At 44.9% G+C, this 26740-nt stretch overlaps 2 protein-coding genes across 9 annotated transcripts in view; one reads left to right on the forward strand and one right to left on the reverse strand.

Moving 5' to 3' along the window:
- Positions 1-7551: 7551 nt before the first annotated feature.
- Psmb4 (proteasome 20S subunit beta 4) lies at positions 7552-10116 on the forward strand. Its single transcript, XM_052179843.1, has 7 exons — positions 7552-7726; positions 7849-8055; positions 8279-8425; positions 8761-8842; positions 9448-9564; positions 9693-9781; positions 10007-10116. The coding sequence occupies exons 1-7, from the start codon at positions 7587-7589 to the stop codon at positions 10017-10019; spliced, it is 795 nt and encodes a 264-aa protein (XP_052035803.1). The 5' UTR covers positions 7552-7586; the 3' UTR covers positions 10020-10116.
- Positions 10117-12135: 2019 nt separating this feature from the next.
- Pogz (pogo transposable element derived with ZNF domain) overlaps positions 12136-26740 on the reverse strand; it is a 58140-nt gene continuing 43535 nt past the window's right edge. For all 8 annotated transcript variants that reach the window (XM_052179845.1, XM_052179852.1, XM_052179849.1 and 5 more), the window contains 12 exons: positions 24838-24944; positions 23726-24063; positions 22446-22600; positions 20146-20246; positions 19537-19683; positions 17656-17790; positions 17375-17544; positions 17081-17221; positions 16203-16259; positions 15971-16083; positions 15723-15747; positions 12136-15610 (listed from right to left, as the gene is read on the reverse strand). In XM_052179845.1, the coding sequence (XP_052035805.1) occupies positions 13939-15610; positions 15723-15747; positions 15971-16083; positions 16203-16259; positions 17081-17221; positions 17375-17544; positions 17656-17790; positions 19537-19683; positions 20146-20246; positions 22446-22600; positions 23726-24063; positions 24838-24944 (3161 nt within the window). In that variant the 3' untranslated portion in view covers positions 12136-13938. The remainder of the gene's footprint in view (positions 15611-15722; positions 15748-15970; positions 16084-16202; positions 16260-17080; positions 17222-17374; positions 17545-17655; positions 17791-19536; positions 19684-20145; positions 20247-22445; positions 22601-23725; positions 24064-24837; positions 24945-26740) is intronic.

Consider the following 26740-nt stretch of genomic DNA (forward strand, 5'->3'; position numbering starts at 1 on the left):
CAAAAGGAAAGCAGTGCCTCAAATCAGAGGAAGGGATTTTAAGAGGATGACACCCCATTACCTAGAGGTGGGGTAGATGATTTTTGATCATTCAATGGGTTATAAATATTTATTGTCATTTAGGGATGTTGTTTGCAAGTTGTTAATGACCCCGATCAAGGAGAGAATAGGTATAGAAAGTTAGACTCAGGGATTTCTCTCTTTTTTTTTTCTCTATGCTTCTTTCTTTCCTGTGTAGGAGGAGAAGGGTTGAAAGGAGAAGGGGGTATGGGAGTAATATAGAAATAATAGGAAAAGAGGATAGATTATTAAATTTACTCTTAAACCAAAGGATATTTTATAAGCCAATAATCTTACATTGGTATGGATTTTGTATATTGATACAGAATTGAAGTTATATTTTTGTTACATTGGTATAAATCTTTGTCTATCAATATATTGTATATTATGTTTCAACTCTTGTATAAGGATATTGGACAGATGCAGTTCATTTAAATAATACAAGGTTTAGTTCCAGTCCTTTATAAGCTGCTATTACAAACTGTTTAAGATAAGAAACTAATGCAAATTAATAGTCAAATTTATTAATAGTCAAGCTCATAGTCATGTTAGATACTAGACTAGTTATCACAAAAAAATATGCTTCCTAGGTTCAACAGATATTAAATAGCTAGAAACAAGCAATGATTGTCTGTTCAGATGTGTGATGGATAGATAAATAGTTAGATAGATAGATAGATAGATAGATAGATAGATAAATACATACATACATACATATATACATACATAGCATTAGAAACCTCAGAGACCTACAGAATATGGCATTTAAAGACGGCTTATTATTTGAAAGCTTTTTTCACAAGACATGTCTGCTCCTGGCAGCACCCTACTCAACTCCAGAGCAGACGGTGAGCACTGGAGACTCCCTTACGAAGCTTGCTTTATGTGGCCGGCTGCCACTGGGCAAGACCTGCCCTTGTCCACGCTGGACAAACGTGGTGCAGGAAAGTGGACTGCCAGCATTTACAAGGACACAGCAGGCGAGTCCTCCATAACTCCTGCTTCACAGAAAGGTCTGTCAGAGAATCTGGGCCAGAAGGCTGAAGATGCTACTCCTGTGACTCAGAGGATTTAGGGTAACTATCCAGACAGTCAACTGTCTCTGCCATTTCTATAGCTGTGGAAGCCACTTGCCTGCACCCCCTGTATACTGAGGTAATATGTATCCCTTCTTAGGCCTCTGATGGGGTTAAAGACTAGATAGTTATAGTTTCACATATACATTTAAGTTGTTTAGGATCTAAGATGTTTTAGATTGGTAATGCAAGTTATGATAGAAATTGATTTAGGTACAGAACTGTGAACTCACCAAGATAAAATAGACAATATAATACTTTCTCTAAGTTTGCCAAAACATATGGACTGGACATTATAGTGTAAATCTTACCTGATAGTTTTTATGTTTGTTATTATTGTATATAGTTAATTGATTTCAGAAAAAGAGCCTTTTATTGAACTAAAAGGGAGAATTGTAGAGAGAATCTCTTGTGGAATGTATTATTAATATCAGTTATTAATAAAAAAAAACTATGTCCTACCGGAAAGGGTAGAATAGAAGGTAGAACATCATGTAGGCAGAAAGGATTCTGGGATAGAGCCAGGTAGGGAATATACCCTGGAACATGGAGGAGGTCAGAATTACAGGAGCTGAGCAGAGGTACCCAGTCACATGGCAAAACTTAAATTAAATATCAGGATGATTAATTTATCAGCTAGTTTGGAAACAGCCAAAGCTTATGGATAAGGTATTTGTGAATAAAATTGAGTCTCAGAGTTGTTATTTTGGGAGCTTGGGACAAGGAAAGAAAACTCACATTTTACAGGTGGTGCTTAAGAGACCAGTGAGACAGCCCAGAGGGTCAAGGACTCACCACAGGAGCCTGAGTTCAGTTCCAGAACCCACTTGGTGGAAAAAAAGAATGGACACCACAGAATTGTCCTCTGACCTCCACATAGTGGAGAGAGAGTGGGGGGAGAGAGAGAGAGAGCATAGTGGGTAGCAGTGGAAGTGGAAATATCGAGGTAGAAAGGTTTAAGGAAGGGAGATGGGAGAGGCTTGGAGGAGGGGCACTCAGAATTAACGATGTACATAAGGAAAGCTGAGCACTGAGAATAAAATAAAGAGGACGTGAGTCTGGGACACAGCGCTGTAGGTAGAGCGCTCGCAAGGAGTTCATGAAAACCCCAGGTCCAATCCTGAGCGCACGCATGTGGCTCACTGCCCTCCGTGACTCCAGTTCCAGGGGACCCAAGGTCCTCTTCTGATCTCCAAGAGCACAAGGCAGGCTAGCAGCACACAGACAAACACACAAGCAACACACCCATGAACATAAAAAGCAAAAATAACAGACTCTTAGCAGGGGAAAAAAGGAATTCCAACCCAGATGTTACTTACTGGTTGATAAAGCTACGGAGAATCTACAGGTTATTAAATGAAAATCCCAGAGCCAGGGTAGGCCTCCTCTCTATGAGGGGTTGGTCAGAGTCCCCTGAGACCCTCAAAAGAACACAGGCTTCGAGATGCCAAAAGTCCACACATTCCCAGTTAGTGCTCTCTCTTCCTCTCCTTCCACTTGTGACTCAAATGTGAGCTCTCGGCTCCTGCCGTGCCCTGGCTGCTATGTTCCTTGACAAGATGGTTGTGGAATCTAACAGTCTGCAACTGGGAGCCCTAGTAAACGTTCTCTCTCTCTCTCTCTCTCTCTCTCTCTCTCTCTCTCTCTCTCTCTCTCTCTCTCTCTTCCCTCCCCCCTCTTTTTTTTTTAAATTTATTTATTTTATGTATTTGAGTACACTATTGCTCTCTTCAGACACACCAGTAGAGGGCATCGGATCCCATTACAGATGGTTATCAGCCACCATGTGGTTGCTGGGAATTGAATTCAGGACCTCTGGAAGAGCAGTCAGTACTGTCAACTGCTGAGCCATCTCTCCAGCCCCAACATTTTCTCTTATAAGTTGCCTTGGCCCTGTGTTTCTTCACAGCAATAGAAAAGTAACTCTGACACTGGGGGGAGGAAGAGATCTACACACACACACACACACACACACACTCAATGGTGTAAACATGGTAATGTGTCCACGGGCCTGTAAATGACCCCTCACCCGTGTTCCAGCAAGCAACCCAAATAAAAGTCCTTAGGCTACCTACACACATGGACACACAGACATGAAGGTATAAGGGGCCTTGCAAGTTTAGTTTTTCAAAGTCTACTTTTAATGATGGTTCTTAAACACTTAAACCTCCCTTTCACCCACCACTCACCAGAGGTAGTGGGGAAGAAAGGATACGGGGGTGTGTGGGTGTGTGTGGTGGGTGTGTGTGTGGAAGTGGGCCTGTTTAGAAATGATTCTGTGGAGCAACTCCCATCTGTGTTGTCTGGAAATCGGCCATTCAGTTCACAGGTCAGCAGTGGCAGCTCGATCCACTCACAAACACTTCACGAATATATCAGCAGTCCAGTTCCATTGAGTCAGGATAGTAAACAGGAATCAGCAGCAGTGGCATGACCTGGCAGAGACAGCCAGTCAGAAGGAGGGACCAGGGCCAACAGGAACACTAGGAAAAGTTCTCAGCTGTGCCTCTCTCAGCAAAGCAAAGATCAGCAAAAAAGACACAAGACTAGAGGCCTAGCTCAGCCTCTGTCACTGTCCATCGAGTCCCTTTTGTGCTCCTGTCAAGCATCGAGTGTCCTCTCCGGTCTCGCCTCAGCATGTGCGTTGGTCTCAGTTGACACCACTGCCAATCAGCCCTAGTTCATGGAAGCTCAAAAAAACTGCAGCACACCACCAGAAGTTTTTCGGTGAGTTTCTCTCTGTGGTGGCCCCACAAATGGAGCTCAACTACACAATGTGAGGAGGACCAATGCATGTGTGATGTTAGCAAAGATTCCTTCATCATGTGTTCTTTCACGTGTTTGCTTCAGCAGAACAACTTTGCTTGTATCTGCTGCAGGGAAACGTTCCTTCACAAGTCTGCCTTAGTCTTCCACCTGTGTCCACTTCATGAAACCATTCCTTCACCTGTTTGCCCCAGCAAAACACCATCCAACACAACTGACTCTCCAAGGAACCCTTAGGTTTCCACTTCAGGAACTAACTGGGAAGAGGGCAAAGGGAAGCGACATCAGTTGACATGGGCAGAGATGAGAAGCTACTAAGGGATGAGTATTACCAGACTATGTATATACATGTATGATAATGCCATAAGTAAAGCCATACTTGTGTATAACTAGCACATGTTAATAAAACATAATATAAAATAGACCTGATCCAATTATACCACTTTGGGGTATTTGTCTGAAGTAAATGAAGACAGAAGAAATACTTGGATGCCCATAGTTTTTGTAACACTACTCATTGCAGTGAGGTATGGAATTTATCAGCCTTGGGGCCTGTCAACTGATGAGTGATTTACACACACACACACACACACACACACACACACACACACACACACACACACACACCGTCAAAGTCAGCCATGAAGACGAATGAAATTGTGTTATTTTCAGGAAAATAAATGGCACTTCAGGACATCATGTTAAGCAAAAAATGAAGAAGAAAAAGAATGAAGAAGAAGAAAAGACAGAAAAAAGGAAAAAGGAAGAAAAAGAAAGAAAAAATTCAGACAGAACAAGTTTCATATGACTCACACATGGTCATACAGAGGAAAATATTCAAGTTTAAATAGAATTGTAACCAATAGAGTAATGCCATGTGAGTGGCAGCTCACAGCTGCAACCTCAGCATTTGGGAGGCTGAGGAAGGAGGATTAGGAGTCTGAGACCAGCCTGGGAGACACAGCGAGTAACCACAGAGTGAGACCATCTCAGGCAAAACACAACAGCAAAGCATAAATTAATGAAGCAGAGGCAGGAGTATATCAGTTGGAAGCCAGCCTAGACTGTTGTTAACTTCATTTCTGTTGCTGGGATGAAATATCACAACAACCACAAATTAGAAAAGGTTTGGGATAATCTTCAGTGTTTCTGTGTGAAAGAATAATCTGTCAATAAAAATCTAATGGTCAATAAGTTGAGGCAAGATTAGAAGGGAAACTTGGGAGGCAGAGGCAGGCGAATTTCTGAGTTCGAGGCCAGCCTGGTCTACAGAGTGAGATCCAGGACAACCAGGGATACACAGAGAAACCCTGTCTCAAAAAACAAAACAAAGCAAAACAAAACAAAACTATCAGAAGGGAAAAACTTCTGGCCGGAACTTCCTTCAGAGAGAGGTTCAGGCAGGGGCTTTTCCAGTAGGACAAGGAGGAAACATGAAACCAGGAGGTACACAAGATCGGGAGAGGAAACCAGGCACGTAGCTTCCGTCGGTTCTGAGTAAAAGGCATGTTAGGAGTTAGTCAGGGAGCTAGCCTTGCTTATGGCTGAGGTGTTTGTAAATGATATTAAGCATCTGAGTTGGTTCTTCCCCAACCCCAGTAGTAGGGCGTGGGTGGAAAAGTGGGCAGCTATAGAAAGGTTTATTTGGCTTGCAGCTCCAGGTCACTGCACGCCATTGCGGGGCCAAGGCAGGAGCAACCTGAAGCAGCCCACCACACCGGAGGCAGGAGCAGAGACAGAGACAGGGTGCACACATGACCACTTTCTTGGCTCCCTTATTTTTTTCTCTTGATTCTCATACAATTCAGGGTCCAGTCCATGAAATGGGGCCACCCATAATAAGAGTGCTTGTCTCAACCAAGTTCCTTTGCAAGCATGTCCATAGGCCAAGCTGAACTAGACTCTCTTCCCAGGTAATGCTAGATTGTGCCAGACTGACAAGCAAAAGAGTCTATCACAACAGTATAGTGAGGTCTAGGTTGGGCTGTGTAAAGAGCCTGGGAACCCTTGAAAGTGGGTCTGTAGAAAACACCCAAACTAGAATGGCTACTTAAAAACAAACAAGGGCTGGAGGGATGGCTCAGTGGTTAAGAGCATTTGCTGCTCTTGCAAAAGGCGCTGATTTGATTCCCAGCATGCACTTGGTGCATTACAACCATCTGTACCTTCAATTCCAGAGGATACAGTGCCCTCTTCTGGCTTTGAAAGGCACCACACCCATGTCCCGAATACCTCCTGCAGATAAAACACTCGGCATACAAAATGAAAATACATTTTGAGAAGCGCTATTAGTAATTACTATTATTTTATTCTATGTTCTTTCTTATATATTATTTTATTATATGTATGGCTGCAGCATGTGAGTGGTTGGTGCCCAAACTGCAATACTGCAATAGGGTGTCAGATCCTATAGAACTGGAGTTACAGATGGTTATTAGCCACTAAGTAGGTTCTGAAAATCAAATCTGGGTCCTTTGGAAGAATATATATATATATATATATATATATATATATATATATATATATATATATATACACTTAAAAAAGATTGTATACTAGACTCTCCAAAGGAAAGAGAAGAGAATATTAGGCAAAAATAATATTCAGTCAAATAATGTCTGGATTATATAGGAAAGAGCCTCTAGGGGGAGGAGAATCCTGGCCCCTGAGCTGGAAAGTTCAGGATAGAGGGTGGGATATGCCAGGTAGGTGTTGAGGGATTCTGGGAGAACCTGGGGGTTACGTCCACTTTAACATGTTAAATATGCACCTCAGCCAGTTGTCCTGGGTCACAATCTCAACATCAATGTTTTCTCATATGTGGAATCTAGGTGTGTTTGTGTGTTTGTATTAGTCAGGAAAGTAGAAAGGAGCCCGTAAGGAAAGAAAGGCTCCTAAGGGATGGGGTGAAGGATTAGAAGATAATAGAACATGTGTTCATGGAAACACGCAGAAGCTATTCAGACAGAGGGAGGAAGGAAAGCAGCAAGAGGAAGCAGGAAGACGTGGGGGGGGGGTTGGGGGGGCAGGGGAGGGAGGGAGGGGGGCCCTGGGATGGGCACCAGTGAGGGCAGAGGAAAATGACATCTAGGGATGAAAATGCCGCAATGAAACCCATATCTTGGGGAGGGGGCTTCCTCTGCTGTCTCGAGTTCACAGTAGATTCTTCTTTTTTCTTCTTCTTTTTGTTTACTTGATGCATATTAGTCCACTGTCGCTGTCTTCAGACACACCGGAAGAGGGCATCAAATCCCATTACAGATGGTTGTGAGCCACCATGTGAGTGCTGGGAATTGAACTTAGGACTTCAGGAAGAGCAGTCAGTGCTTTTTTTGTTTTTGTTTTTTGGATTTGGTTTTTTCGAGACAGGGTTTCTCTGTGTAGCCCTGGCTGTCCTGGAACTAACTCTGTAGACCAGGCTGGCCTGGCCTCGAACTCAGAGATCCGCCTGCCTCTGCCTCCCAGAGTGCTGGGATTACAGGCGTGCGCCACCACCGCCCGGCTTCGTTGTGCATTTGTCTTAGCGGTTACTCTGGACCAGGACTCCTCAAACTGCTGTATCAATACAGTGCCTGAGTCTTGACGCGAGGAAGTGGCAGGCAGGAAGAGGAGAGGCGTGGCGAAGGACCACTTCCGCTTCCGGTGACGCAAGCGCTTTCATTTCTTTCGGCTGAAGTGACTAAGATGGAAGCCTTTTGGGAGTCACGGGCTGGCCACTGGGCCGGGGGTCCTGCTCCGGGGCAGTTTTACCGCGTCCCGTCCACCCCCAGCAGCCTCCTGGACCCGGCGTCCGCGCCCTGCGGCGGGCCCATCACTCGGACCCAGTGAGTCGCGCTCTAGCGGCTCAGGGAATGGGCGGCGGGCCGGGTCGTGCGGACCTCCGGTGCGCGGGCGGCAGCAATCGGGGCGCCGGCCTCCGCGCTCAGGGACCCTTTTCACGCTGCAGGAACCCCATGGTGACTGGGACTTCGGTACTCGGGGTGAAGTTCGACGGCGGAGTGGTGATTGCTGCAGACATGCTGGGCTCCTACGGCTCGCTGGCTCGTTTCCGCAATATCTCTCGTATTATGCGAGTCAACGACAGCACTATACTGGGTGCCTCGGGAGACTATGCTGATTTCCAGTATTTGAAACAAGTTCTCGGCCAGATGGTGTAAGTCGCCGCCAAGTGGAGCGGAAACCTTCCGTTTATTATTCCTGTAGGCAGGATGGAGGGACTTGAGACTTTGGGTAATTGTTGAGACACCTGTGAATGTTTGGAATACTTTTTTAGCACTGGGGGAAACTGAGAGTGTAGAATTGCATGTGGTGCAGCAGGGAGTGGGTGGGGCACCTGACCTCTGTTATCAATGCTTTCTCAACCAATTGTATTTAAGGATTGATGAAGAGCTGTTGGGAGATGGACATAGCTATAGCCCTAGAGCTATTCATTCATGGTTGACAAGAGCCATGTACAGCCGTCGCTCCAAGATGAACCCGCTGTGGAACACCATGGCCATTGGAGGCTATGCTGATGGAGAAAGGTGTTTGATAACTTCCTTGACCCTAACCCAGCACCTATGCAGTGGCTCTTCAGTCTTTTAAACAGAATGTTTTTTACACTTCTTTTGTTGTGTGTGCTTGTGTGCTACAGTGGGTGTGTGTGAGTGAGTGTGTGTCAATCTCTTCTACATTGTGAATTCTGGGGATCAAACTTGGGACATCAGGCATGTTGGCAAGTGCCTTCACCCACTGAGCCATCCCGCTTCCCCACCCTCAGACTCTTTGATCCCAGAGAATTCCCATCTTTTAATTCAGATCTCAGGGACACAGCTAAGAAATGGGTTAAATTAATTTTTTGATCTGTTTGTCCCCCTAGCTTTCTTGGCTATGTGGACATGCTTGGTGTAGCCTATGAAGCCCCTTCTCTGGCCACTGGGTATGGTGCATACTTGGCTCAGGTAAGTAGTGGACCTGCAACGGGGAAACGAGAAATAGAAATGAGAAGGCAATGTTAATCTAGTTCTCTTGTAATTCTGATAAGGGACAGGCTGGAATCCTAATGTTGGGCAGCTGGGTTTTCTTTGTATAAGGGGAATATGTTTACATTACCTTCTAGTGACAAAAGGCAGTGACGGGAATAATAGCCTTGTTACAGAATGGAAGCCCTAGGCCGCCCCACTTTAAAGAGGGTCTTAGCTGGGCATGGTGGTACATATTTATTAGTGCACAGGACGCTGAGGCCAGGATGCCAGCTTAGGCTACAGAGCAAGACTCTATTTCAAACACAAACAACGACTCCTCGGGTTAAGGCGCTTGCTAAGGCTGACAGGCAGCCTGGGACCACCATGGTAGAGGCGAGAACCAGCACCCGAGAGCTGTTTTCTCATGTCTGTGTGCATGCACACCTATACAACAGATGTGAACGCCAGACCAAAGCCCCAGCACCCAGTCTTGAAACAGTGGGTGGGAACTGTGATCACTTTGGCACCTGTTCACATGGTTGGAGCAGGTTGCCCTGTTAGGCCAGTGTCTAATTTCTCCAATGTTTTGTCTACCTCTGTAGCCTCTGCTTCGAGAAGTTCTAGAGAAGCAACCAGTGCTGAGTCAGACTGAGGCTCGGGAGCTGGTAGAGCGCTGCATGAAGGTGCTGTACTACCGAGACGCCCGCTCGTATAACCGGGTGAGAAATGGGCTGGAGCCAGGCATGGTGGCACATGCCTTTAATCCCAGCACTCGGGAAGTGGGGGTGTGGGTGTGGTGGGACTTTGCATTTGAGTGAGATCCTGTCATTGTATGTTTTGCTTTCAGTTTCAAATCGCCACTGTAACTGCAAAGGGTGTTGAGATAGAAGGACCGCTGTCAGCACAGACCAACTGGGACATTGCTCATATGATCAGGTAATTAAACTACGGTAGGAAACGAGCTGGTGGCAGACGGAAGCTCTTGGCTTCCAGAGCTGGCCCTTCTGGAGGGCTCGGGCAGAAGCTCTGTGGATGATTTTAGAGGGAGACCCTCCTCAGGTTGGGGGTGGGAGGAACTCCAGGTTTGGGGGATGGGAAGCTCTCCAGAAGTTGATACCTTTATGCGCCTTCCTTTTCTCTAAAATGTTTCTTCTTTTTTAGTGGCTTTGAATGAAATCCAGATGATTGTCCAGAATTGAAGCTCTTCTAAACTTGACCATAGCTGGTTCAAAGGCAGACTTTTGTAAAATAAATTAGTCCTTTGAAGTGTTTGCTGAGTTTGGTTTTTTGTTTTCAAACAGGATCTTGCTATGTAACCCAGGTTTTTCTGGAACTCAGAAATCTACCTTCCAAATGCTAGAGGTAAAAGCAGCTGGCATAGGCAGTTCAGTGGTTTTGTTCTAACATGGTCACACCAGGACCTCAGCGACCGAGTCCTGCTTTATACAGTGTCTGTGCTGTTCCCTTTCCCGCTGAGAAGCAGAGGTCGATGTCAAGTCTGTCATCCTCCACTTTAATGTTTTGGACATGGTGTCCGTTCAGCTAGACTGACTGGCCGTGAGGCCACAGAGCTCCTGTTTCGGCTGCCCTGAGCCCTGAGCCCTGGGATTGTAGGTCTGCATGCCACGGCACACGATGCTGAGTTGAGCTCAAGTCCTCGTGCCTGCATGGCAAACACTTGGCTGAGCCATTTCCCTAGCTCCTTCTGAGGCTGGCCTCAGACTCAGGGCAGTCCTTTCTGCCTCAGTTCTCAAGTGTGTGATTACAGGTGGTGATGGAGAACATGTAGGGTCTCTTACCAAGTAAAGGACAATACAGAAGACCCCAGGTTGTCATACAGCTTTTGTAGGTTTGTCTTCATTTTTGATAACACAGTGGGCTTATACAATATTCTCATTTTCTACCATGCACTACATTCTAAAAGAATCTTAGGGGTTGTTTTTGTTTGGGAGGGGTATGTTAATGATGGCTGCAAACCTGACTTTGGTTAAAATACAATTTCAGAGACAGGTATAGTATATAGCAGAACTTCTGTACAAGGAGGTGCTCAGCTCCTACGCCTACACAAGTAACCTCACATTGAGAGTTCAAACACTTAACTGATGCTTATAATGATAGCACCTGGTTCTTTGAAAGCATGTGTTCATTAGAAAACCCTGAGTGGGGAGCTGCAGAGATGGCTCAGCATCTAAGACAGAGGCTGCCTAAGACAAGCCTGCCCTTGCAGAGGGCAGGCTTGACCTGAGTTTGAGTCCCAGTACTCATGTGTGGCTCATAGCGACTCATTGCAGCTCCAGGAGACATCCCATGACTGGCCCCATGAGCTCCTGCACTTGTATACACACCCACACATGCATACAACTAGAAATCATTACAAGAGCTCAAGTGGGGCTGGGAGATGGCTCCAGTTGCTGAAGCACTTGCTGAGTGTGAAGACCTGAATTTGAATCTCCAGAATCCATGGAAAAGCTGGTCAAAGTAGCTCAGGTTCTTGTAATCCCAGATGGTGGTATGTAGAGGCAGGAGATGCCCTGTAAGCTTGAGGGCCAGGTAGGTGGCTTGGCATAGCAAACAGAAGTCTGTCTCAGGGTAAAGAGTAAAGACCGACACCCCACACTTGTGCTTGTATTCACACACACATACACACACACAGGGCCAGTTTAATCCCCAGGTCCCTCAAGATGGCAGGAAACTCAAGTTTTGTCCTGACCTTTGTGCATGACTTAATGGTATGAGGCGCCTCATACTATTCAACACACAAAAATAAAAGTGAATTCTAAGTGTAGCTGTTTCAGTTGGAAATTAGCCATGATCTATCCCTGGTTGGTTTTAAACCCCGATTTATTTTTGTATTTTGGTATTTTTCAAGACAGGATTTCTCATTTGGCTGCCCTGGAACTCTTTACAATCAGGCTAGTCTCAAACTCAAAGATATACCTGTCTCTGCCTCCCGAGTGCTAGGATTAAAGGTGTGTACCACCACCGTCCCATTGAACATTGATTTTTAAAAATGACAATCATGCATGGGTCTTCTGCATGATGCTATCCAGCATGGCACAGCCAGCCACATACAAGTTCACACAAAGAAAATGTTGGGCGCTCAATTGGGAACTCTGATATACTTAACACAGAAAGTTGTCAATAAATACATGTTTATTGATTAAACTGAATTATAAAAAACAGAACCAAAAAAAAAAAATTCCTTCTACTACTAAGCCATGCAGGCAGAGTCCACAAAGACAACTTGCTTGCCAAAACCCAGCCGATTCACGGTTACCATGATATTTAAAAAAAAAAAAAAAAAAAAAATTACCCATCCAAAGTCAATGTGCAGAGGGCCAGGAACCCAGCTCTGCTAAGGCTGTGGCTGCTGCAGAGACGACCAAAGAGGATTAGGCTGTAGAGTGAAGTGACCATTTACAGTTCTCCAGCTTTCTCAAAGGCAGAAGGTTGGCTTTCAAGTGTAGTCCGTCACCAATAAAATGGCATTGCACAAAAAGCTGGGGAACAGCCCAGGTGGGTCCTCAGTTCAGATCTCCAACGCCATGGGTTCAGAGCTGGCCAAACTTCTGGGATCGGTCCTGTTCACTATGTTATAGTGTGCTGGGAGTTAAAAAGACAAAATCTGCAGGGAAAGGACTGGTGGTCACAGAGGCCACACGCCTGTGCCCCAGTTGGGCACGTCTTCAGTATCTCCCAGTCTATGAGAGCCTATTGACAGGGACACATAGAAAAAGGTTTATAAATCCATTTCCTCTCATTTATTAAACGCCTCACTATGTACACTGCAAAGGTGACGTACACGTGCGCAGGCCGCCTCCTTGCTCACAGGAGGAAACTCTGAATGCCTCCGGATGGACAAGACCGGCGTGGCTGCGGGAAAGGTAGACTTGGTGTTTGCGCTCCTCTATGGTACAGTACATTTTGGTTTATCACCATGAGTACATATTTTCTTTTAAAAAAAAAAAATCCCTCATGCAAACCGTAGAAAATTTTTCCTTGAAGTTTGGCAGTGAAAAATAAAGATTCAGGTCTCTGTGCGCACCTCTATGCTTCTCATAGCCGCTTCTTCTCTGAATATGAGAGAACAGGAAAGCCACGTGTACGCAGGAGTTCAAGCAGTCTGTCTTTAGCTCAACACTTCACATATGCAGTTACACCCAGGAGGAGCAGGTGTGCTGTCTAACAGGACAGAGTCCAAAAGAGCAGGGCTACACGGGGGCTTGTTGAAGACAGACTAGGAATGGCTTCCCCCTGAACACTGGTCACCTCACTTAGTACCTCTTGCTTGCAAGGGACAGATGTGCTCCTTTGTTCAGAGTGAAGAATGGTGTGAAAAATCGGGAAAAGGGTCGAGGGTCACAAGTGCAAAAAAATATGTTATATTTTGGTGGAGGGTGGTGAGGACAGAAAACTCTATCCATTCTGGATGTTTCAAGATGGTTCATGCACTTTTTAAAGCCACAGTATATAGAGCTGCTGAAGAAACCAACACCTCTGGAGAGGGAGGGGAGTGGAGAAGGAAAGAGTTCAGTGGGATTCATTTTTCATTTTCATTTTTATATAAAAGTGTTAAGACCACAATGAAAAAAACGTATCCACATATGTAATAAGTCAGTTTGTGAGCTACATAGTCTTTCCATCTGCAGCAAAGTTTTCAGGTTAACAATGATTAGATAGTATCATGCCCAAAGACATTGGCCACACATTAAAACAAACAAAACCAGAAATACTATGGTACAATTGAGGTAAAAGGGGAAACAAAACAACTTAATATCTGTCCACAAAGGATTGTTTTCCTAGATATTGTCAGAAAAATAGCAAACACAGTGATTTAAATTAAAGAAGAAAAAAAGGGTCACAAAACCATGTTTTTAGCAGGAGCAACCAATGGGCCAGCTCCTTGGCTCAGAACTGATCACTACTGGTGTTCCTAATAACCCACAAATTCACAGGAAGAGTCAATGTTGGGAGTGGTGGCATAAAATTGAAACTATAAACCAAGTACCCCACTGGTACCCATCTCGTCTAAGCCCCTCTAACCTCCCTCAACTTTCCTACCCAACTCCAGATACTTTTCACAGCCTCAGCACCTAAATCTCCATCAGATCTAGGTCAGCTTCCTCAAAACCATAGAAAGACTCCGTCTCACTTTCCCCCTCAAAAAGCTGGTGAAGGCTTTCAGGCTCAACGGTCTCTTCCGGAGATGACCTGTGTCGGGGGGCGGAAGCGGAGTGCTCCTCAGACTGTTCTCCAGTTAGCTTCAGCTGCTCCTCTAGGGAGGCAATGAGCTCCTCCTGCATGTCGGCGTTACGTGTGGGTGAGTTAATGTTGCCATCAGGACCTGGCAGAACACTAGCCACAAGGAAGGACCGCTGAACTAGCTCTGGGGAGTCCCCAATGACACCCAGCACCTCACTCAGCCAGACCAACACCAGCTGAAGCAAGACATCGGAATCACAAGCAGCATCTGCCATTTCCCGAGCCTGTTCCTTCCACTTTTTGTGCAGGAAGTTCTTAACAGTTCGTTTGATGCATACGTCTAGCGGCTGGATTTTAGAGCTACAGCCTGCAGGGACTACCGCAGGCAAAGTGCTAGAGGCACTGAGCAGGGCCAGCACCTCTTCTGACAAGTGAGTGCGATGACAGTCCATCACCAGCATGCTTTTGCTGTGCTGACAAGCTGTGTGCTTCTTCCATACACGGGCTGACCAAAGCTCCATGATTTCGTCATCACTGTAGCCACTGTCTTTGGCCTCTAGTAATATAGAGTCTGGCACATTAGCGAGCCGATTTGCTTGTCCTCGGAAGAAAACCAGGGTGGGGAGGACAGTGCCATCTGCTAGGATAGCCAGCACGACATCACACCACGGCTCCCCTGTGCCCACTGTCTGCAGAGCGTTCTCCTTCCGGTCATCACTGCTCAGCACCTCTGTGTCCAGGAACAGAGAGATCTCGTCGACAGCCACAATCATAGACAAAGGTAAGTCCTGATTATGAATCTGCCGCTGCACAAACTCAATGAAGAGCCTGGCATTTTCGGCCACATGCTTCGGCAATGTGTGGGCCACCGCTCGCCGGGCGTGGGGAGTGAGGTGGTGCCGGAGCATGAAGCGCACAGCCCACTCATAGGAGATCTTAAATCCCCCTTCCAAAGAGCGTCCGATTTTGGTGGCCTTCTGAAACAAGGTCTCTTCATTTACCGGGAGCTGTTGCTCTCTCTGGATCAGCACCCATTCAGCCAGTTTTTCTTCTGCCTCGAAGCTGAGATATTTGCCCTCTAAGTTCTCTCCCTGAGAGGCCTGGAAGCGTCGAAGCCAACGGCGTATCCGCCGCTGGGGGTTCCGGAAGTGTTCAGCCGCCTGCTCAGTGTTGCAGCACAGGGCGAACAGTACCACCCGCAGCTTCTTCACCGACAGCTGCTCTTTCTTGCCAACCCCACTGCCACCTCCGCCACCTGATGCTGGCTCAGGTTCCTGGGTGACGGGGCTTCCCTCTTCCTGTTCATCGACATTCAGACACTCAGTCCCCTCTGTGGCCAAGGGTGGCAGGGCCGAGGGCTGCGGGTGAGTGGGGGTTGCTGGTGGGGTTGCAGTTGAGGCTGGTGACGGAAGTGCCTGGAGCACAGGACCTGCCAGCTCTTGAGGCTCTGCTGCGCTGGCTCCCACAGGCTTCACAGTGGCAGCTTTGTTAGGGAGGAGGGGAGGTGGAAGATAGGTGTTCTTCATGCTCCGGTCAAACACTTGCTCAGGAGTCTGGCCAGGCCTAAAGGAGTGGACATGGGACACAGAGAGCAGAAATGTCAGTTACACGACAGGACTTACATCGCAGTAGTAGGCGAGCAGACATTGTGCAGAGTACATGGAATGAACATTACCTGCAGGGAGACATCCAACTGAGCCCTGGGAAAATGAGATAGAAGGAAATGGTTAGCTCACTGGGGAAAAGGGAAAGCTTAGACTTATCTTGAGATTTCAACTACCCACATAAGGTTGGCTCCCCCTGCAGCCAGCCTGCCCAGGTTAGGGTATAGTCTGCGATAGTGTGCATCTAATCCGTGAATGAGTGAGGCCCGAGAAAGACGCTCCTCCTTGCTCTAACAGATGACATCATTCCCCCACTCACCCCGTGGTAAGATGTTGCTGGATCTGTGGGAGGGGTTGAACACTAAATGCTTGGCCATGGCGTCCCCCACGGAGGTAGCAAAGGTGCACGAGGTGCAGGCCAGCTTGATCCCACTGTGGGAGGAGAGAAGAGTTCAACTCTGAGGCTTAATATGGGAGTCACAAAACCACTTTACATAATAAAAGACTTGATATTATTATTAACAACCGACCACCAAAAAGTGTTTTATTACCTTACAGAATTTTTAAATAAAGCCAAATACTTGGGACTCTTCCGTGGAACATGATTGCTGAGAAAGACAAAGACGCAGAGAGTTACAATCAATGACAATGTCCAACCAGAGAGATGCCTTCTCAGTCCACACCAGTCTGGCCATCAGGTTCTCAGACTTCAATGCAAACACAAAGTAAGTGGAGGATCAATTCCAATTCACGCTTTAGTCCGGGCCTAAGAATGGAGTCGCAGGAGGACTGCTCTTTCCTAAGGTGAGGGAGGTGTTGGGGGAAAACTAAGGGAGAGAAGGAACTGCTATTGGGAGCTGATATATGAGAGGATGGAAGATATAAACAGGATCAGCATTTCTAACAAGCTCCCATACAACTCCGGCTACACTGCAGTAGGCAGACCCTGGGGTTATGTGGAGCAGACTAAAAACGCCAACTGAGTACGGTTTGCTCTTCACCTTCCAAGAAGAGATGCACAGACAGCCTTAAAGTTAAAGAAAGAAACAAAATAGAAATGGAAGGGAAGAGGGCTGGGGAGATGGCTCAGTGGTTAAGAGCACTGACTGTTCTTCCAGAGGTCCTGAGTTCAATTCCCAGCAACCACACTGTGGCTCACAACCATCTGTAATGGAAGCTGATGCCCTCTTCTGGTATGTCTGAAGACAGCAACAGTGTGCTCATACACATAAAATAAATAAATCTTTTAAAAAATTGTTTTAATATCTTTTTGAAGATTTATTTATTATATGTAAGTACACTGTAAGGAAGAAGAAGAAAAGAAGAAGAAATGAGAAGAGAAGAGGAGGAAGAGGAGGAGGAGGAGAAACGGGAGGGAATTAAATGAGTTTTGGACTCCAAACTAGAAGTCCTGTTTCTTGTGACTTACTTGATCATGTGATTGGCATATGCTCGAGAGCAGCAGGTGCTGTAGCGGCAGAGAGAACAGTGCACATAGGTAGGGAAATGATTAGGGAAATCTGGGATCTCAAAGCTGCACTCCAGGCATGTCTGTCGGCCCATGACGCTCCTGTAAAAAACAAAAATGGCATTACTCCCTCAGGTAGCACCAAATCTTAAGATTTTGACCCTGAAAAAGATTGTTATCTGATTTTCTTGGCTATTAGGAAATACCCTGCCCAGACAGTCCCCACCCGCCTAGCATTTAGAAGGAGGCACTGACATTTTCCTAACAGCTCTCTTCTGGACACTGCGTTGGACAGGGGGATAAAGGAAGACAGGCAGTGGGTCAGCAGAGGTCAGTGGTGCCGCCTCCTGCAAGGTGCCAGAAGGGGTATCATTTGAAGACACAGGAACAGTTCTCGGCTGCCCCCGGGAAGCCCGGATTGTCACCTGAGAATCAAGGGAAGAACAGTTAGATGGCACTGGCAGGAAGCCTCTCACTTCTGTCCATCTCTACTCTTCCCATCCCTGAGCCCACGACAGCAACTGTGGCACACTCACCTTGGTGCCTGGCTTCAGGCCCTCCAGCTGCTTAGGCTTACGGAAGGTTTTGTGGTGCTGAAGCTTGTGTTCAATTTTGTCCTTGGCAAAGAGAAACTGCAGCCGGCATTTGTTACAGTGATAAACATTTCTCTTCTGAAGTGGAGAAAAGCAAAACAGACAAGAATCACTTAAAGGTTTCCACTAGGGACTGGAGAGATGGCTCAGTGGTAAAGAGCACTGACTGCTCTTCCAGAGGTCCTGAGTTTAATTCCCAGCAACCACATGGTGACTCACAAACATCTGTAATAGGATCTGATGCTCTCTTCTGGTGTGTCTGAAGAGAGCAATAGTGTACTCATATATATAAAACATAAATAATTTTTTAAAAAAAGACCAAAAAGGTTTCTACTAAATCAAAATCAACACCATTCTTCCTTCTTTCTATTGAAAATTTAATAAGAATAAGAACAGAACCATTCAAGACTAAGAAAGCCTATCACTGAGAACTGGCATCTCACACCTTGACAAAGTGAAGGCCAGGACACAGGTTCTCAGCCACCCCTCCTTGACGTGGAGCACATGGGCCACGGTGACATACACCTGCTTGCCTAGGTCATCTAGGCAGACAGTACTACCTATTCCTGAACATTCTTTTTGATTTTTAAAGCACACAAAAATATATACGTTGCCAAGTAAACAAAAGAACAACTCAGACTCCCTCATTCTGTTCCCTTTACATTCTAGGTTTGCCTGTAATTCTTGGTTGTTGGTTCATTTCCACAGACAGGTCCAGCATCTTTTCACTGACTATGTATATGAACAATCACAGAGCAAAGCTGTCTTTGGTTTCTTTCTTCTCTAGTGGTGCTAGCCATATCAGCAAACCGCTGAGGCCTACCTTATGTTAGACAGCACCCTATCACCAAGACGTCAAGGCTGAGGCCTACCTTATGTTAGACAGCACCCTATCACCAAGACATCAAGGCTGAGGCCTACCTTATGTTAGACAGCACCCTATCACCAAGACGTCAAGGCTGAGGCCTACCTTATGTTAGACAGCACCCTATCACCAAGACGTCCCAGCCACACCCCTTTAAAGACGACAGACAAAAGGCAGTACTCCCCTTCCTATTGGTGCTTTCCGCCCCTTTTCAAGGAGGTGGGTTATGGGGGAAGGGGCTCCAATGCATCTCTCCCTACAGCGCTTGTTTCAGGAGCCACACTCATTCCCTTGCTAAGTCACCTAAGCCACCTCTGCATCATAAATGTATATAATCTTAGCGCTGCCTCTTGACTCCATCCCTTTTCTTTACTTCAAAAGCAACAACAACCCTGTCTCCTACCTGATTACAGCTTTGGCTAATCTCCCTCTGCTCTATCTCTGCCACAGTAGTTTACTTAGTGCTGGCAGTGTAAAATCTTGAGCCTATCACCCCAGAACTTGAGTCCTCTTCCTAGCCTAAGAGAATATCCATAAGCTACCAGCGCCAGCTTCCAACATGAACCCTGCTCCCTACCATCTGCTCTGGACACCTCTCTCCTCCCTACACACCAGGGCTTACTTTCTATCTCAGGTACACTACTTCTCTGTCCTATTTTACCGCCCACCATCATTCATCCTTCGGACCTGGAACAGCAGTTCTTCCTGGGCGAGCCTTCAGCTCCCAGAATGGGGAGATGCTCCTCTGTATCTTCCCCTAAGTAGCAAAGCCCTCATAATGTTTGTTTGTTTTTGTCTATTTTCCTTTAATGCTAAACTTCGAACATCTAAACCTAGTGTGTAGCAAGAAACAGGAAATGAAAGTTTGCTAACACAATATTATCTTCTTTACCAACATTATTTATCTATCTCAACCCTGTCCCTAGGATCTAAAACTTCAAATTGCTTGTGCCTGATACCTGGTGCCTCATGTAGTGTTGCTGGAAGGCATTGCCATTTTTGAAGACTTTTAGGCAATACGGGCAGAGCAGATGCCGAGTATCTTCATGGATCATCCGAAAATGGACATCGACCTCAGAGTAGAGGGAGGAGCGATACTGACACACCTGAGTTATTCAGGAAGGAAAATCAGGGTAAGACTGAACAGCCGAAGCCATAAAGAGAGACAACAACAAAGGTACCCAGGAGTATTCTTAAATGCACAGGTATTATTGTTCTGGTTTTGCAATGGAGATCTATGTAGATCTTAACCATGTAGATGGTTAAGTTCAGCTGTGAGGGAAACAGTGAAGGGCAGAGGAATCTGAGAACAACCCATATTCTCTAAGAAATAAAAGCATCCTCTACCCTGAGAGGGAAGCTCTGGAGACAGACTCTTGGTATACACATGAGTCCCCTGTCCGGGTGTCATCGTCTAACTGCAAGGGCTGTGCTATACTCTTCCCTTACCTCTTCAGAGTACCGAAATGGAAGGTGTACAGTGGGTATTTAGGAATATCCACTAGTGGATTCTTTACAATCAATTTGAAAACAAAATGGCTAAAATGCCCTGGAGAAAAAGGCATTACCTGACAAACATAAGGCATTTCTCCAGGCTTGTGCGTGTCCTTCATGTGCTGGAGAAACAAGGGCTCGCTTTCAAAGGCCCACTCACAGATCTTGCACTTGGCTGGAAGAAGAAAAGTAACTGAGGCATGCATTTAGATGTGAGAACTCTTCTGTCCCTTAGGGCCTACCAACACATCACACCAACACATCACATCTGGTACTGTTCTAACACTTGTGTTGCCGATGACAACTAATATTCCTGTCTCTAAGTCAGCCTTTTAACAAAGTTCTAGTCTAGAAGTCTGTAAACTATCTATCTGCATTTTAAATCAGACATTCCATCTTTGCTCCTAACTTGAAATTGCACACTCCTTCTGACCATTTCCTATCTCTTACTTCTCTAAGTCACACCCACTGTGACCTAGAACTGTGTCACCTCTGTTATGATAGACAAGCACATGGTAGAAGCCCTTCAACTGACTGCTGCTCATCAGCTACAATACATCTACAGCACAGATCTGTCACTGCTGAGTGAGTTCTCTCAAAATGCTATGAGTTTAAGACTAGACCTGGGAACAAAGATTTTCATTTATAAATAATTCATAAATATCCACTGACTGTCTATGAAGTACAAGGAAGAATTTTTTTCTGAAATGGCTGACAAGATGTTTGCTCTTTTGTTTTTGTGACAGGGTCTTACTCCACAGCTCTATATGGCCTGAACTCCTATGTATAACAGATAAGCTGGAACTCCTATCATTGTGGCCCTGCCTCCCAAGTGCTGGTGCTAATGGTGTGTGTCACCATGCCCAGATGAACAGATGTTATTACTCTGTTATAAATGTCATTTTTCTTTCTGTATGAACAGATTCAAGATAATTATACTCAGAAATTGGCCAACTTGTCAAGCTTGATTAAAAGGATACAATTCTAAATCTTTGGTAAAATTTTGAATTGCTTCATATTTTGAATTATAAAGGATGGCTAGCAAAAGATATATATATTTATTTATTTATAAAAAAGAGATGTTTTCCTTTGTTCACTGGTCTTTCAAGTTTCTGCAAATATGGGTATTATAGACTTAAAGTTTTTAAGTATTTCTTAGACAATGGTTTGAATTTTTCTCTCTCCTGTATTTAAAACTAAAGTTTATCACCACATTTTGTGAAACATGGCCATAAAATCTTTTCCCTTATTGTAAAGATCTTACCCACAATGGCTATCATGTAAGGCATGTTTGTAATATCTTAATGTGAGACAGGATCTTATTATGTAGCCCAGGCTTGCCTTGAACTAAGTGGCCTTCTTACTTCTGCCTTCAAGTGCTAGGATTACAGGAATGATTCTGTAAAACTAACATAATATTGTTCTACACACTATAATTATGTAAGCTCCTATATTTAAGATAATTTGTATTTTCTACAAAACTGACAATCCTTTTAAGGACATTAGAAATATTCTGAACAGAAAGGGAAAAATACCTCAGTGGTTAAAGTATTTACTGCTTTTACAAAGAACTGGAGTACAGTTCCCAGCAGTCACACTGGGCAGCTCACAAGCATCTTTTAACTCCTGCTCCAGAATTCTGAAGCAGGGCAGAGTTGGTGCATGCCTTTAATCGCAGCATGGGGGCTGGGAGTGGCGAATGGACTAGGATACAGAGGCAGGCAGATCTCTGAGTTTCAGCCCAGCCTGATCTACAGAGTAAGTTCCAGAACTGCCAGGACTACACAGAAAAACTCTGTCTCAAAAAAAAAAAAAAAACAAAAAAACCCAAACAAACAAACAAGAAAGAATGAAATCACAAAGAATATAGAAAATAAAAATATTTATTAAAAAAAAAAGAAAGAAAAGAAAGGATGAAATCTGAACACTGGGCTCACATTTCAAATTGTCAACTCAATAGAAACTTATGTTTCATCCAGCACTCAGGAGACAGAGGCAGGTAGATCTCTGTGAGTCTGGGGCCAGTCTGGATTACAAAGTGAGTCCAGAATAGCTAGGGCTACAAACAGAGAAACTCCATGTCTCAAACAAATAAACAAACAAGTGCATGTTTTAATCAGATGACTTCCGTTATTCTAAGTATTGGCTGTTGTTCCTGTTTTGTAAGATATGTATCTAACATTCTAGCTCACCACCTATTAATTCACAGACAACACCAACTTAATAGCAAAGTACTTTAAAATCATGCTTGTTAGAAAAAGAGAAAAGTAGTCCTCTAACACTATTATCTGGATAAAATGAGCTCTCTGTAGTGCCATTTATGAAGAAAACCTAGATCCCACCCCTCTGCTGGAGTTTGAGTTTTCAAACTTACTAGTAGATTCATAGGGGCTATGAACATTTTCCAAGTGGCACTGGAGCTGGAAGGGGGTGGAGAACTGGCGGTAACAGTGCTGGCAGATGGTGTGGCCATCCACCTCACCGTTCTGTTGATCAAGTTCTACGTGGTGCTTCATGTGGTTCATGAATCTGTAGCACAGCACAAAGAGAAGAACAGGAAACTAAGTCAGCAGTCCATAAGAGATGTGATGCAGTTATGAACAAAGATTGCCTCCCCAACTCCAACTTCCTCACTTGGGAGTCTTTTTCTGAGCCCAGAAAGATGGTCCTTTACAAGTTCTGTGCATTTAGGTGTGTCTGCATATACAATATGTGCTCATTCATACAAGTGCTAAAGGAGGCCACAGCTGGAGTTACACACAATTTGTGAGCCACCTAATATGGATGCTGGGACTTGAACTCAGGTCTTCTATAAGAACAGAATGTACTTTTAACTTCTGTGCCCTTTCCCCAGCTCCATATTAATAGGTACTTTCTTCTTAATTTATTTTTACTTTATATGCATTAGAGTTCTGCTTCCATCTCCATCCATCCATCCATCTGTCCGTCCATCCGTCCGTCCGTCCACCCATCCACATCTATTTATGTGATGGTGTCAGATCTGGCAGCTATGGACAGTTCTGAGCTGCCATGTGGGTGCTGGAAACTGAACCTGGCTCCTCCAGAAGAATACAGTGCTCTTAACTGTTGATCCATCTGTCCAGTCCCCAGAAAACAAGTTCTTGAAACTAAAAGAATACTTTGTTCAAGAAGACTTGTGTTCCTTATTTAAACGTAAAGATTTCTCTTATTACCATAATGAAATAATTCAACAGTATTGCCCACTATAAATTCTAACAAGACTATCTTAAGTCAGGTGGTGATGGCAAATGCCTTTAGTCTCAGCATTCAGAAGACAGATCTCTTGAGTTTGAGACCAGCCTGATCTACACAGTGAGTTCCAGGACAGCCAATACTATACAGAGAAAAACTCATTTCAAAATAAAGATTTAAAAAAAAAAAAAAGAAAGAAAGACTGCATCATAGTTAATATTTCCTAAAAGTAAAAATTAACTATGCAGTAAGAATACTTGTGAACTTTTTTTTTTCCGGTTTTTCGAGACAGGGTTTCTCTGTATAGCCCTGGCTGTCCTCGAACTCAGAAATCCGCCTGCCTCTGCCTCCCAGAGTGTTGGGATCACAGGCGTGCACCACCACTACCCGGTGCTTGTGAACTTCTGTGCAGGGTAAACTTTAGGGCTGTTCCAGGCTTACCTAATGTTGTTCTTTAGCCTCTTAGTACAGTGAGGGCATCGGAAAGATGTGGCGACCTTAGGAAAGCTCGTGAGCTGGGCTGCTTTGCCGCCATCCCGACCGTAGTAGAAATCATCGACTAGCATGATGAGCTTGGTCTGGACGGCATCCGCAGCATTCTCATGGGGCTCTGGACCTCTGGCAGGCGGCGAGAGAGCAGGAATGGGTGTGGAGGAGGGTGTGGAAGCAACAGGGGCTGTCTTCTCAGGGGACGCGGGCTTCGCTGCCGCTGGGACACTGGGCTCTGCATCAAGGGACTTGCCTTTCTTTTGGTATTCAACCATTTCAGGGCAGCAGTACTGTAAAAGAAAAGATATCATCATTCCCTTTCCCAGGAATTAGATGAGCTAACATCATGTCACCTATAGTCCCTTGGAATGCTTTGTTAATGTAGGTAATAAAGGACATGTTTTTGGACACTGGGCTCTTATTTAAGCTGTTCAGACTAGCCCGCTGGGTTCAGAAAATCCTCTGCCTCAGCCTGTGGGGTAGCTGGGACTGCAGGCATTTGTCAGCACGGCTGAGCTGGCTTTAAGATAATCTTTATGCAGCTTTAATCTCATTTCCTTCAGTAACCCCAGAGTTTATGCTCCTCTTTTCAACACGCTTTCCCCGATCCTCTCCTGCTGTCTTGAGCCTTGTACTAGCATCACTTGACTCTGAGCCTTCTAGAGAAACAAGTTTGAACTGCTCCATTTGGACTGATACTAGAAAACTGCAAGACTACAAATAAAGCCGCAACAAGGTAACAGGTTTTCATACTCCCAATGACAGAGTTAAAATGGAGCTGAGGATATAAACATCCTTTGGGGTCTTACCTAACAAACTTGCTGTCCTATGAGATCAGATCTAGTATAGAACACAGTAAGGGCCCAATCCCCTTTCAGCAGTCTTTATTTGTATTTTATCACAGTCCCAGTTAATATAGCCCTATTCTACAACAGAACAAAAGAAACAAAAGCTTTTATAAAAGTTTCCAAACCAGTTTAAGCATCTGCTTTTCATGATCCCAGTATTAGAAGAGGAGGAAGAAGCCACTTAAGCTGGCTTTTATCATGCATGGTGTCACTTACACACATGTGACCTCTCAAAGCTTCAGTAACTCGGAACTGAGCATTACACCGTGGACATATTTTCCGTCCACCGTCCTGGAGGTCAAACATTGGGATGGAAGAGGTCACTGGAAGAAGGGAGAAGAATTGGTAAGATTAGTAGAGCATATGGGGGTGGGGACGAGACTGCACAGTCCCTGAGAAGACAGCCGGGGTAAGGAGCAAGCACGGGACGCACTGTATGTGAGACAGTTTCTCCACTGCCCTAACTCTAGGTCATGGCTGGCAAACTAATGCCCAGACAACATCTCAGCTAGCAGACACTTTCTTTTTTGTTTGTTTGAGACAAGGTTAACTCTGTAGTCCTGACTGTCCTGGAACTCACTCTGTAGACCAGGCTGGCCTCAAACTCAGAAATCTGCCTGCCTCTGCTTCCCAAGTACTGGGATTAAAGGCGTGCACCACTACCACCCCACTCTATTTTGACTTATGGGCTAGAAATGATGCCATGCCCCGTTTTTTAAACCATCAACCCCAATTAAGTAAAGTTTTTTTCTTTCTCTCCCATTTATGGTTTTTTGGTTTGTTTTCAGAGAGCATCTTTGTGTAATCCAGGTTAACACTGAACTCATGATTAACCTGCCTCCATCCTCAAGTGCTGGGATGACAGACATGTACCGTGTGCCTGGCAGACATTTTTCTTTTTTAAAACTGTAATGGAACTGAGCATGGCGATGTATACCTGTAAATTCAGTGCTTGGGAGGGGAAAAGATGATCAAGTTCCAGGCCAGCTTGGTCTATATATCTAGTTACAGACCATTTGACCTATGATGGGAGACCACATTTTAAAGCAAAACTAATCTATCTAATTGTGACACTATGATATACAGAAAGCAAAACTCAGAGTGTAACTAAATTGAAGTCTCTGTTTTATACTCATGTTGTATAATTTCCAGAACCTGACTCAATTTATAAAGCAGAAACTACTTTGGGGACAGTTTTGTCTAAGACAGTACCTCTTGTAGCCCACACCAGCCTTAAAGACAAGACACGGGAGTGGTGGCTGACTGTGAATTGGTGATCCTCCTGCCTACACGTGCCAGGGCCTGGGGTTACACATGTGTACTGCTCTCCCTGGCCTTTCTGACAGGGTCCTTATGCAGCCCTGGTTGGTCCGAACTTTCTCCAGGTTGTACTATGTCAAAAATACTTCCTATACATATAAGTAACATTGTAGGGACTCAACAGGTAACATTTAGGAATATGCATGTATGTACAAATATGTATGTGTACATAATAGCAACTGAAAAAACGAGGCCATCAGCTTGTAGAAGAGTGGGGAGGGATATGTGGGAAGGTCTGGAAGGAGGAAAGGGAAAGAAGAAATATAATTAAAATATAGTTACAAAAATAAACAAAAAGTAGAAAAAAAAATGACTTCCTTTTTAAGCCTAAGCCAACACACTATTGTGTGAACAGAACACATTTTGTTTATCCATTCACAACTGGAATGTGACTTAGGCTGTTCTCACCTTTTACCTGTTGTGACTGACACTGCGGTGAGCACAGGTTACAGGTTTCTGTTCTAGTCTCTTCTGTCAATTCTTTTCAATCTTTGCTCAAAAGCCAAGCTTCTAAAGCATATGAAAACTTAAAAAAGTTTTGAAGAAGCATCATACTATATTTATGTATAACTGAACAGTGAGTGATGTGCCTGCCAATAGCACACAAAGTTCCATTTCCTTTACACCCTCACCTGAGTGTCACTGACATCTACCGTCTGTGTGTGTGTGGTCAGTTCTGTCCTTGGTGTGGGTCAGGCCTGGCAGTGAGTAACTTTGCACGCTGAGCCATGGGATCCTACTGGTCCATTTTGTTACTTTCTAAAACAACTCCAGAGGCTGGACAGATGGGTCAGTTATT

This window comes from Apodemus sylvaticus, chromosome 4, assembly GCF_947179515.1.
Source record: "Apodemus sylvaticus chromosome 4, mApoSyl1.1, whole genome shotgun sequence".
In the NCBI taxonomy this organism is placed as follows: domain Eukaryota; kingdom Metazoa; phylum Chordata; class Mammalia; order Rodentia; family Muridae; genus Apodemus; species Apodemus sylvaticus.

What these genes read in the sequence shown, in the direction of transcription:
- Psmb4 (XM_052179843.1), top strand. Translation starts at nt 7,587, where the DNA reads ATGGAAGCCTTTTGGGAGTCACGGGCTGGCCACTGGGCCGGGGGTCCT. An exon ending in GGGCCCATCACTCGGACCCA is followed by an intron (nt 7,727 to 7,848) that starts GTGAGTCGCGCT and finishes TTCACGCTGCAG; the next exon opens with GAACCCCATGGTGACTGGGA. An exon ending in ACGCCCGCTCGTATAACCGG is followed by an intron (nt 9,565 to 9,692) that starts GTGAGAAATGGG and finishes TTTTGCTTTCAG; the next exon opens with TTTCAAATCGCCACTGTAAC.